Below are 12,539 nucleotides of genomic sequence, written 5' to 3' on the forward strand. Positions count from 1 at the left end.
AGCCTCTCTCCAAGTGTTGGTGTGACAGCGAGTTCCAGCGAGTGCACATTCCCTGCTTATCTGTGCAGTGATTTGCCAGTGTGTGTGTGTTCTCTCCCTGGTCGCTTCAACATTTGCGGAGAAATCTCCTTTCTAAAAGAGCTTACACGGTGCACGTCTTTTTAAAGATGCCTCGCCCGTGTACTTCTGGTTGCGGTCTATTTGTTTCTGATTCTGATGGGCACAATCTCTGCCTTGTGTGTCTGGGTGTCGAGCACGCTAAGGCAGCGTTTGTGGATGAGTCATGTTCCCACTGCGGGAACATGCCCATCGCACGGTTACGGTCGAGACTCAATGATCTGTATAGTAGAGTCCCCTCATCCGCACCCCGATCTACGAGCTCCGCGAGTACAGTCCTCTGACTTGCCGCGGGTCTCATTCGGCGCTCCAGATGAGGATTCAATGTCGATCGCTGCATCTCAAGGTGGGCAGGAGTCCTTGGGAAGTGATGGTTCGGCTGTGCTGCCACCCTCGGGTGTGCCAGCATTGCCCGAGTCAGATCCCGAGCTGACGGCCATGCTTTCCCGGGCAGCCGCGGCCATTGGACTAGAGTGGTCCCCGCCACCTGGTCCAGTGCGCTCGCGGCTGGACGATTGGTTTTTGGGTGCGGCCGCCGACCCCCGTCGGCGTCCAACCCCAATGCCTTTCTTCCCGGATGTGCATGAGGAGGTCACGAGGTCCTGGAAGGCACCCCTGTCTTCCCGTGATCGCTCGGCGACCTCCTCCGCCTTGCCTCCTCTCGATCAGGCGGCCGCCAAAGGGTACACTGGGGTTTCCCAGGTTGAACGCTCTGTTGCGATGCAACTGTGTCCTCAGAGTGCTTCTTCCCGCAGTGACCCTAAGCACCCCTCCAAGGCCTGTAGGTTCTCCTCCACGCTTGTGGCGAAGGCCTATAGAGCTGCAGGGCTGGCGGCCTCCTCACTGCATGCCATGGCGACACTCCAGGTCTACCAGGCCCAGATGTTGCGTGACATGCACGAGGGGAGGTCTGACCCAGGGCTCTTTGATGAGCTGCATGCCGCCACCGACCTCGCTCTCCGGGCGACGAAGGTGACCGCACGCTCCCTGGGTCAGGTGATGTCCACCTGTGTGGTCCAGGAGCGACACCTGTGGCTCAACCTGGCTGATATGCGGGAGGCAGAGCGGACCAGGTTCCTCGACACCCCCATATCCCAGGCTGGCCTCTTCGGCGGAGCAGTCGAGGACTTTGCCCAGCAGTTCTCGACTGCGCAGAAGCAGACTGAGGCTCTAAAACATGTCCTGCCCCGGCGGCCCGCTGCTCCGGCAGCGCAGCCGTCGGCACAGGTGCCTCAGCCTGCGCGCCGCCGAGGACGCCCTCCTACGGCTCCCGCCCCTCCCGATCGGCCCCAGCAGTCCGCTGCTCCCGAGTCGCATCGTGGAGGAAGCCGTAGGAAGGCGTCACAGCCCCCTCCATCCCCTGCCCCCTCGCTAAACGCCAGGCCAAGCGGCGCTCCTGAGGGTGGCTGCTCAGAGATGACACCCAGTTCTGTGCAGGAGACGGTAGCAGGGCCGAATCCTTGGTTTTCCCACTCCCGCTGCTCGTCCCTCGACGGGCAGCACCCTAATGTGGTTAAAGACAGAACTGACTCACTCATCTCTGAGCACACAGAGTTCTCGGATGACAGCATGCGCCGCCCACAGGCCACGCTCCTCTCATCCCCCTCTGTCGCCAGTCCCCTGCCAGAGCACGCCCCCGTGGGACGCTGGTCCTCCCCTGGCCTCCTCTGGCTGGACACGGCAAATGACCGTGCCGCTATGCCACCCTCGCCTGGGCCGGTCATTTTGCCTCGCTGCACCACCGACGGTACGTCTGTGGTTCGTATGACCCCGCTGGTATAGTTTCTAGGGGCCTGGCTAGAGCTCCCCAGGCTGTCCCGCTGGGTCGCGAGAACCATCAGGCACGGCTACGCGATTCAGTTCGCGCGGGAGTCCGCTCCACTATGGTCGGTGGCAATGCCCCTATCATGAGAGCGGAGGTCGCCACCCTACTGGCGAAGGGTGCGATCGAGACTGTCCCTCCAGCCGAAATGAGGTCCGGCTTCTACAGCCCCTACTTCATTGTACCGAAGAAATGCCGTGGATTACGACCTATCCTGGACCTGCGCGTCTTGAACCGCTCCCTTCACAGGCTGCCGTTCAAGATGCTCATGGCCAAACGCCTTTTCGAATGCGTACGGCCACAGGATTGGTTTGCAGCGATCGACCTGAAGGACGCCTACTTTCATGTCTCCATTCTTCCTCGACACAGACCGTTTCTTCGGTTTGCTCTCCGGGAACACGGGGTTTGCATCCTGAACTATCTCGACGACTGGCTGATTCTAGCTCACTCTCGAGATCAGGTTTGCGAACACAGGGACCTTGTGCTCCGGCACCTAGCTCGTCTGGGCCTTCGGGTCAACTGGGAGAAGAGCAAACTCTGCCCAGTGCAGAGGATCTCTTTTCTCGGTATGGAAATCGACTCGGTCGCCATGTCCGCGCAGCTTACGAGCGAGCGCGCGCAGTCACTGCTGACTTGTCTTCGTCAGTTCGAAGGCAAGAGTGCGGTCCCACTGAAATGTTTTCAGAGGCTCCTGGGGCATATGGCATCCGCAGCCGCTGTAACGCCGCTCGGTTTGCTTCATATGAGACCGCTTCAGCTTTGGCTTCGCGATCGAGTCCCGAGGTGGGCATGGCAACACGGCACGCTCCGAGTCCCAGCGACTCCGACCTGCCATCAGACCTTCACCCCGTGGTCGAACCTCAGTTTTCTATGGGCCGGAGTGCCTTTTGAACGAGCTTCCAGGCATGTTGTTGTGTCAACAGATGCCTCCACCACGGGCTGGGGTGCCATGTGCAATGGACATGCTGCCGCGGGCTCCTGGACAGGACCCCAGCGCCTTTGGCATGTCAATTGCCTCGAGTTGCTGGCCGTATGCCTTGCCCTGCACCGCTTTCGGGCGTTGCTCAAGGGTCAACACGTACTAGTCCGATCAGACAATACCGCCACAGTAGCGTACATCAACCGTCAAGGTGGTCTACGCTCCCACCGTATGTTGCAACTCGCCTGCCACCTCCTCATATGGAGTCAGAAGCATCTGAGGTCGCTTCGAGCCATTTATATTCCGGGACACCTGAACCAGGCGGCCGACGAGCTGTCTCGAGTTCGGCCTCTCGCTGGAGAATGGCGACTCCATCCCCAGTCGGTCCAGCTGATTTGGGATCAGTTCGGGGACGCTCAGGTAGATCTGTTTGCCTCCCACGACTCGTCCCACTGCGACCTGTTTCATTCCCTGACCGAGGGCACGCTCGGCACGGATGCACTGGCGCACAGCTGGCCGCGGGGCCTCCGCAAATATGCGTTTCCCCCAGTGAGCCTTCTTGCGCAGACCTTGCGCAAGATCAGGGAGGACGAGGAGCAGGTCATTTTGGTTGCCCCATATTGGCACAACCGCCCCTGGTTCCCAGAACTAGTACTGGATATGTGCCCAAGGTTTCTACCACTCCCTTTCGAGACCAGGTAGTGAACCTGCAAGCGCTGCCCTCGGAGGAGGCAGACCCAGCCTTGGCACTGCTCTGTCCAGTACGCGCCCTCCGTGCTTATGTAGACAGAACGCAGTGTTTCAGGACCTCAGACCAGCTCTTTGTCTGTTATGGTGGGAAGCTGAAGGGAAAGGCTCTCTCCAAGCAAAGGTTGTCTCACTGGATAGTGGACGCCATTGCTTTGGCATACCAGCAGCAAGGTCGACCGTGCCCCCTTGGTGTGAAGGCTCACTCCACTCGTGGTGTGGCCTCCTCTTGGGCTCTAGCGCTCGCTAACAGAGCTGCAGGCTGGGCGACACCAAACACATTTGCGAGATTCTATAATCTCCGAGTAGAGCCAGTTTCTTCTCATGTACTCGCTTCAACTAGCCGGTACTAGATTCTGCTCAGGTGTCTTCACTTGCTCGCCATTCCTCTCCACGGACGGGATACGTGCGATATTCTCCTCAGGTGAGCCTAATAAGCCCTGAGTCTCATCCAGCACTGTTGACGTCAACGCCAGAGTTATGCCACCGGCAGCTCTCGCGCTTGGCTAGGTGCCTCCGTGTGCATGGTTCCCCCTCTGGGCGACCCCCACATGTGTATTCCACTGTAAGCCTCTCTGAGCATGTGTCTTTCCCTCGGCAAGCCACCTTGCCACCCCTGGGGTTGAAATATTCCACCTGCGGCTGGACACCCCAGTGTTTCTCCATATGCAGCCCCTCTGGGTCATATGTGTATTCCAAGTCCCCCCCTTCGGGCTGGGCGTGATTGCATATTCCACTGGGATATGCTTCCCAGTGTACCTTGGTCTTCCTGTGTTAAGTAGGAGTCCTTCGTCCGTGCCAGTCTCACGACAGGGAGCTCAGACTTACGCAGGGCACTGGAAGACAGTCGAGAGGTGGCGTGATTACACTGGGAACCCCATTCGTCGTCATCCGACGTAACTCGGAGTGACAACGAAAGGGAACGTCTCGGTTACGTATGTAACCCTCGTTCCCTGAGTAGGGAACGGAGACGTTACGTCTCCCTGCCACTTCCGCTGTACCGCTGTACCGCCTGAGTTCAGTCTCGGCTCCTCAGCGAAGACATATCTGCATGTTGCCAGCGCACTTCCTTATATACCCCCAGGGTGGGGCGGAGTTACGCTATGCAAATTCCGCAGACCCATGGCATTTCATTGCCATTGGCTCGTTTTTATATACTCGAAGATGATAGGCTTTCTAAGCGAAACCCCATTCGTCGTCATCCGACGTAACGTCTCCGTTCCCTACTCAGGGAATGAGGGTTACATACGTAACCGAGACGATATGTGTTGTTAAATGTCTGCGCTTCATAACACAGAGTCAGTTCCCTTGCAGAACTGCTGTAGCTTAAAATAATTATCGCAAATAAAAAGTGCACATGTTAAAAGGTGACTGAGAACTTTTGAAGCTATAATAAAAATCACACTTTTTAGTTTTTTTTAATTGTTCTCTTTGACTCAAATTGCTTCTTGTTACAGGTTCTGAAATTACAAATGTAAAATATTATGAAAAAGTAATAAAATGAAGAAACATACCGGAATGAATTAAATTATCATCATCACTCTGCTCTTCCTCAGCTGTGGTTTCTCTCCTTATCTTCACCATCATCATCATCATCCCTCTGCTCTTTCTTTAGCTGTGGTTTCTCTCCTCATCTTCATCATCTTAAGTGGCGTCTGCTACATCTGCTGTTCTCCAGCATTGCAGTCTGAACCCAGAGACTCTGCAGGTTTGATCGGTGGATCCATGACTGTCACACACACACACACACACACACACACACACACACACACACACACACACACACACACACACTCTCTCTCTTCTGATCTTTCAATTTATATAACAACTGTTCCTCTGAAGGAGACTATTTTAAAGAATAATAAACTGTAAGCAGACTGGATGTAACATTTTAAGATATGTCAAAATAGCAGTATCTATCATAGACCATGGAGCCGTTCTAATATGTCACAACAAGCAGAAAACATTTTCCATTATAACAGAGTTAAGGTGCAGTAAAATGAGCTGTTGTTCTGTGAATTTTCACTGGTGAATTCCAGTCATTTCCATAAGAATCTACAAGATCTGCAATTTCGTGTGTGGTCAGAAATGTGTAAACCCTAACGCTCAAAATAATGAATTGGTTTGAGTAGGACAAACTTAAATTAAACTAGTTAGTTCAGTCAAATGAACTTTTATGAGTATTTAGCACTTTCTTTTTCTTTCAAGTTCACAGAACTGATATATTTTAAGTAAACTGTTTCATTGTTTTGTGTTTTATGAAATTATTTCTTTTAATTTAGACAAACTTAAGTTTAACGGAAACGGCTGGGATATATTACGGCTAAAATTAAGTGTAATATAATGGGTTTTTTTTGTGCAAGATTAATGTTAAGTGGGAGATTTAGTAGTGATTAATGTTTTGTTATGCTAATTTAGGAGAATTTCTGTTAATGTTGGTTTTAGGATAGTTATCATCATGGTGACAAGTGGTGCATGCAGCTTGATTTGAGAGCAAATGAAACCTTTATATTCCTACACTCATACAGCAAGTGCTACTGTATAACATACTATTGTTGACATGTCTACAAACTCGTGTGTTAGCAAACTAGCTTGTTAAAGCTAGCTAAGTTTATACTAATCAAATTGTTCACATTGAGATTGCGTGAAAGTTTTAAGTTAAAGGTGCAATGTGTGATATTTCTGAGGATCTATTGACAGAAATGCAATATAAGATCCTATCTCCCCTTACCTAGCTGCTTTGATGCTCTTATCCATAGCTCTTATCTTATACTAACTAGCATGGAAACAAGCTATGGTAAAGTCAGTGAATAAAAGACTAACTCAGTGATAAACAAGTAAAAATAACAAATCGCAATAACATGTGGTTTTACTGAATAATTAAGTAAATATAATATAGAAAAAACCTCATTGCTTGACTTGCTACTCTCTGCTGACTCAGACGACGACATCTTCCGATCATACGTTGGCCAGCGTAGCCTCTCATTCAAGTTTGAAATGTCAAGGAAAGGCCGCGAATTATTGACCGGTTGCAATTCGCAATTCTCACCACTAGATGCCGCTAAAAATCACACACTACACCTTTAAATGTATGAATTTGTGTACTCAAACATTTAAAGTTAAGAACAATTAAAAATCTGCCAGTTCTGCTTAAACTTTGAATTTCTTAACTTAAAGTTTAGGCAACTGATTGCCTTACATTTTTGGGCTTTTGCCAACTTATTCAGGTTTACTGCTTTTGTTGTCAAGGAAAGAAAAGTTGCTGAATGAATTGCTTAAGGGATTACAAAATAATATCTGAATGCATTCAAGTTCTCCAGCATGCATGTATGTTTATAGCACTGTTATTTTAATTGAATCATGTTGCAAAACGGACCAACTGGAGTGAAATGTTCAATAAAGACAGAACTGTAAACTGCTCGTCTGAATTTATTTATTATATATATTTTGAAATGAGTGAAAAACAATGGAATTATACACCAGAAACTTGAAATAGTACAAATAAACGTGTGATGGTAAAGAGAGCTTCAGAAATCAGAATCAAGGCAGATCCAGTGGAAAAAGGTGAAGGCTGATTTGAAAAAGACTACTAGTTAATAGAAGATTATGATGGCAAGGCAGCGCAGGCTTGCATGGACAACTCGATCCGATGGTCAGACGTGAAGTGATGAACCCAGTGTTGGTGAAGACAAGAGTGAAGACATAAACTGCAACGGCGAACTTCCAGACGAAGACAAAGCAGGAAACACGAGGAGCCGAAGAAACGAGGAGCTGAAGAAACAGGAACACAACAAGCAACATCCACAAAACAACGATCTGACAAACACAAGACGCATGAGGTGAGTATAAATAGGCAGTGGTAATGCACACCACCTGTCGCTGATTTCCCCGAAGGATAATCAGCGACCACGCCCACACACACACACACACATTCATTCACAAATACACACACACAGCGAAAGGGAGCGTCAATGAATTCCTCAACCATGACAATTATTCATTGTTTTGATCAATTGGCATCCATAAAACGTAGTTATAATCTGCATTCTCATGTATGTATGTGCGCTGAACGCTAACCGGAAACTCCCGATATGCAAGTAGAACGCGGAAGTAGTTGTGCAAGTAGCCCATTGTAATTTGACTAGTAATAAATTAGTTTCAGATATCCTCAAATGTATTTTGGATATCTTTAAAAATGATAAATTAAAGATATCTTCAATTTGATTACAACTAGTCAAAAAACAGTTAGAGATATCTTGAATTATAATTTTTAGTAGAAATAATTCAGTTAGAGATTTAATTATCACTAGTAAAATTGTAATTCAAAATATCTCTAATTAGAATTATGCCTAGGACAAAATCAATTATTGATATCTTTAATTACAATTTCTACTAATCAATACTCATTTGAAGATATCTGGAAATATTTTCCAATGGAAGTCAATTTAAGAATATGACTAGTCATAATCACATTGTAGATACAGTACCTACAGCGAGGTGGAGGGTAGGGACCCGACTCAGGAGGCATAGCGTTTCGAAGTGGGGTGTGAGTGTGCGGAGCAACACTTACCTGACTCTACGGTTGTGCAGAGGGTGTGTGAGAGAAGGATTGAGAATCTGGGTACCGCTGACTGAGACGCCAGAGATGGAACAGAATTTTGATTCAACAAAAGATTCTCCGCCCTCCGGGAAAAGAGCAGGTGTGTTCAACTCCGGGTCGCCCGTCTCAGGGGTGGCTGAGAAGGGTGCTGCCGTCTTCATGCGAAGGCTCGACGTCACAGTAGAGCTGGCTGTGGCAGAGGTTTGTTTTTAATTGACACCCTTTGCGACGAACAGACTGAGGAGCAGCCCACGAGTGACTCTGATAGCACATCAGGGCAAGTTCTTGGTTGCCTCAGCCTGCTTCTGAACTGCGGAGAACGGCTGGGCACAGTCCTCAACAGTGTCGCCGAAAAGGCCGTCTCGTGAGATGGGAACATCGAGAAAGCAAATGTTGGTGATATCTAGGGTTGGGAACCGAAAACCGGTTCTTATCCAGAACCGGTAGTATTTTTTGAAAAATACCGGAACCGTGCGAAATTCCTAAGTTTCGGTTCCAAAAACTGTTCTGGGCCGATTTGTGGGCGAAGTGCTGGAAGCTTATCCTTTAATAGCGACGTCTCACATTCACCTCATGAATATTAAAGGAGTAATGAAAGCACTCGTGCTACTCATATACGTTTTAAGAGAGAGAGAGAGAGAGAGAGAGAGAGAGAGACCCACGCGATCTTCACACAGGAACATTCAAATCTGTTTGCGGCGCTGTCGCTGAGAGAGCAGTTGTCAATATGAAACAGCTTTACTTTCACAATCTTTTCAACAACACAGCATCGGTATTTCGGTGTTACAAATATTCAAATGATCACAGAAGTACTGAAATAAAAGTTTAGAGTTCGAGAATAAACACTGATGTCTACAGTAGCAAGCAACCAAAACAGAGTAAATCACCTTTTGAAAGTCTCTTCAAATAACGAAAATTCGCTTCAGAATTTACTAAATGTAGCTATATAATGATGTAACATCATGAATGCCTTTTTTCAAACCGTGTTTTTGTCTTTTCCTGAATCACTACGTTAAGCCTGTAATAAGCGTTTATACTCGGACTACTTTACACCGGCACCGCTGCGGAGTAGCACAGTGCCTGAGTGACTCACGCGCGTCATAGAAATAAACATAGAGAAGTAGCTCCGGCTTCAATGTTCTTCCGCAAGACGCATGCAGTTCTGTTTATTTAACTGCTAGAGAGCTGATTCATCCAGTAATGAAGTGAAGTCTTTATGAATCAATCATTCAAATCGAAATATTATGTTTCACCTGTCTGGATCTTACATGTGTGTTCAAATATATTCTACCCCTTCTGAGAGGGTATTCTCCACTGCTGGAGATACAATAAGCTGTTCAGTTCTGCTCGCAGTTCAACCCCGACTCAGAACTACCCTCGTGCATTATGAGTGTTTTGGCCGTCACATGCAGGGAAGAGGCGGTCTACAGTAGCACTGCAGCCCCACCACTGAGGGTAGTGAGAGAAGAAAAACTTTTTCTGCAGATTTAGGCATGTTTGCCTTGCCATATTGGCACCAATATAACCCTCTCTCAGATGCAGCGATCGACATCTGATCCTCAGCTGGAGCCCCGAATGAAATGCTAGGTCCATCATGAGAAGGACCAACAATCCCATCCGGAAGCTGCCAGGCATGCGAGACAGAGATCGTGGCCATCAAACTCGACAGCACACGGCGCGCTGAACGCTCAAGCGTTAATGAGAAAGGCAAGACGAACAATGTGCCAACAAGGTAATGCTCTCATGAGAGAACATGAACCACCCACGAATGCAGTCTCAGCATGTTTGCGATGCGATAAGAGGAGTGAGGGATCCACAGGTATTGGTTACCGGATGGGGAGGCCCTCACTGTGATCCTCAGGTCACCCTGGCTATTCGCCGAAGAAGCCGTTTTCACAAGTTTACGAGAAAGGTGAGGCGAACAACGTGCCGACGTGGTCGTGGCAGTCACAGCACGTTTAAGCCGAGGCATAGGAAACGACCGCATCCAGAAACACACGGGCGGAATGACATCTTTATAAAGACAGAACATATGAACTGGTCGGCTCTGAAGCGAAAGGCAAATATGAAAATAAATAAATAAAAGGCAGATACAAATTTCGCCAGTCTAACCCGACGTGACGTGGGGAGTGACCGACTGAAAGGGAACACAGAAGATTTCACTGTGAAACATGTTTAGCGTGTCGTTTCTATCAAGCTGCAATCGTGTAAACTGTGATACATAAATGTGATAAAATGAGAATATAAACTTGATATTCTAAAACTTTCTTACACTATGTTTGTGATGTGATAAGAGGAGTGAGGGGTCCACAGGGATTGGTTACTGGGTGGGGAGGCCCTCACTGTGATCCTCAGGTCACCCTGGCTATTCGCCGAAGAAGCCATTTTCACAAGTTTACGAGAAAGGTGAGGTGAACAACGTGCCGACGTGCTCGTGCTCTCTTGAGAGAACTTGAACCACCCACGAACGCAGTCACAGCACGTTTAAGCCAAGGCATGTGAAACAGTAATCGTGGCCGTCAAATGAGGATAGGAAACGACCGCATCCAGAAACACACGGGTGGAACGACATCTTTAAAAAAGACGCAACGTCACACTCATGTTTGCTCTCCCTTTACTGGAGCAGCAGAAGAGGAACTAGATCGGAGCATAGGCGAAGGGACTCCACCTCGTTTGAGGAAATCCCCGCTTTCAAATGGTGCTTGACTCCCACACCTTATTAGCCCGCTGTATACTCACACACTCTTTGAAAGCACAACCTCTCTCTCAGGCTTGTAAAACAGCAACTCTTTGAAGGTGCAACAATCTCGAAGAACTGTGAAAACTGCTGTTTATGCAGCTCTCTGAAGTCCCAATCTCCACTGTGAGCGCTGTCACATCAACACCAACTCGAGAGGCTCCTACAAAAAGAGCAACAGACTCGTCTTGGTAAACTCGTCTGTGAATTCGCGGAGCAGAACATATGAACTGCTAGGCTCTGAAGCGAGGCAAATGTGGCAATAAATAAATAAATTTGCATAAATACCAAAACAGATCTAAACATTGGGTATAGCCAGGTGAAAATATCTTGTTGAATCTTGTTGACATTTAACAGTAAAAGACTTAGGGCCCTATTTTAACGATCTGAAACGCAAGTGTCAAAGCGCAAAGTGCAAGTAAATTTGTGGGCGGGTCTTGGCGCTGTTGCTATTTTCCCGGCGGGATAAATGACTCTTGCGCCCGGCGCAAATCTAAAATGGGTTGGTCTGAAGAAGCTTCAATTTTCATAGGTGTGGTTTGGGCGTAACGTGAAATAAACCTATCAGAGCTTTTTCCATGGCGGATTGCTATTATAACGGCGGATTTGCCAGGCGCGCGCCAGGAGCGGTTCACAGCCGAGGACAGCAACGCTCTCGTCATGGCCGTAAAAGAGAGAGAAGTGGCATTGGGGATGGAGAAAGACACCCAAATTAGCTTCGGTTAAACAGGTATATAATAATGTGGGTAAATGTGTAAGCTAGATGTATGCTTTTATAATAAATTGTCTGTCTATCTATCTATCTATCTATCTATCTATCTATCTGTCTATCTATCGTTTGTAATAATATGATTTGCAAAAATGAAAACTGCTGCTTCTGTGTAGATTAGAGAATCAAAGTGTATGTGCGTTGTGCACGCTATACATTATGGTCAAGCATGCACCCTTAAAATAGCATAATGAACAACGCCACTGACTTTAGACTAGGTTTTTTTCTGGCCAGTGGCCCAATTGTTTTATGTAACAGTAAAATCGCACCAGGGATTGTTTGCGCCGGAACACGCCTCCTTTTTTGCGCTGAACCGCCCAGGGAGCGCAAGTTCATTCCCTAGTTTAGCGACGTGCTTCTGTGGAGGGAAAAGCGCGCTTTGCGCGGGTGCAAAATAGGAATGAAACATGCGTCGGTGTACAAAGTCAATTGCGCTGGGTGCAAGATAGGGCCCTTAATGTTAAGGTCTGAATGGACCCATTTAGGCGACCCATGAGCATTAATACATAGGGGCAGGAAGAATTACTTTAAACCAGCCTTTATTAATTATTATTGCAGAGATTAGTTCACCAATAGCAGTCGTACCACAGCTCAATACACATCCAGATGTTCCCAATAAATTTTAGTTGATCACCAGGTATGTTTTATTAATGTAGGTTGAATAATCCATGTAGGAGAAACAAAAGGAAATCTTTCTTACCTGAGTGACAGCTTAGTGACAGTTGATTGACAGTTGAGTGGACCTTGAATGAATGACTGAATCTCTGCCCCTTATGGTGACATTTGTTTGTCTCTATAGTCTTTTACTGAAAGATGGCAACAAAATTC

At 47.9% G+C, this 12,539-nt stretch overlaps 1 protein-coding gene across 1 annotated transcript in view; it reads left to right on the forward strand.

Moving 5' to 3' along the window:
* The window catches only part of LOC311302627 (uncharacterized protein), a 30,412-nt gene extending 23,390 nt beyond the window's left edge, over nt 1–7,022 (forward strand). Inside the window, exon 7 of the mRNA XM_084428625.1 lies at nt 5,162–7,022. Coding sequence (XP_084284751.1) covers nt 5,162–5,220 — 59 coding nt within the window. The 3' untranslated portion in view covers nt 5,221–7,022. The remainder of the gene's footprint in view (nt 1–5,161) is intronic.
* Nucleotides 7,023–12,539: the final 5,517 nt, after the last annotated feature.

Source organism: Rutilus rutilus, assembly GCF_951802725.1.
Source record: "Rutilus rutilus genome assembly, chromosome: 13".
NCBI lineage: Eukaryota > Metazoa > Chordata > Actinopteri > Cypriniformes > Leuciscidae > Rutilus > Rutilus rutilus.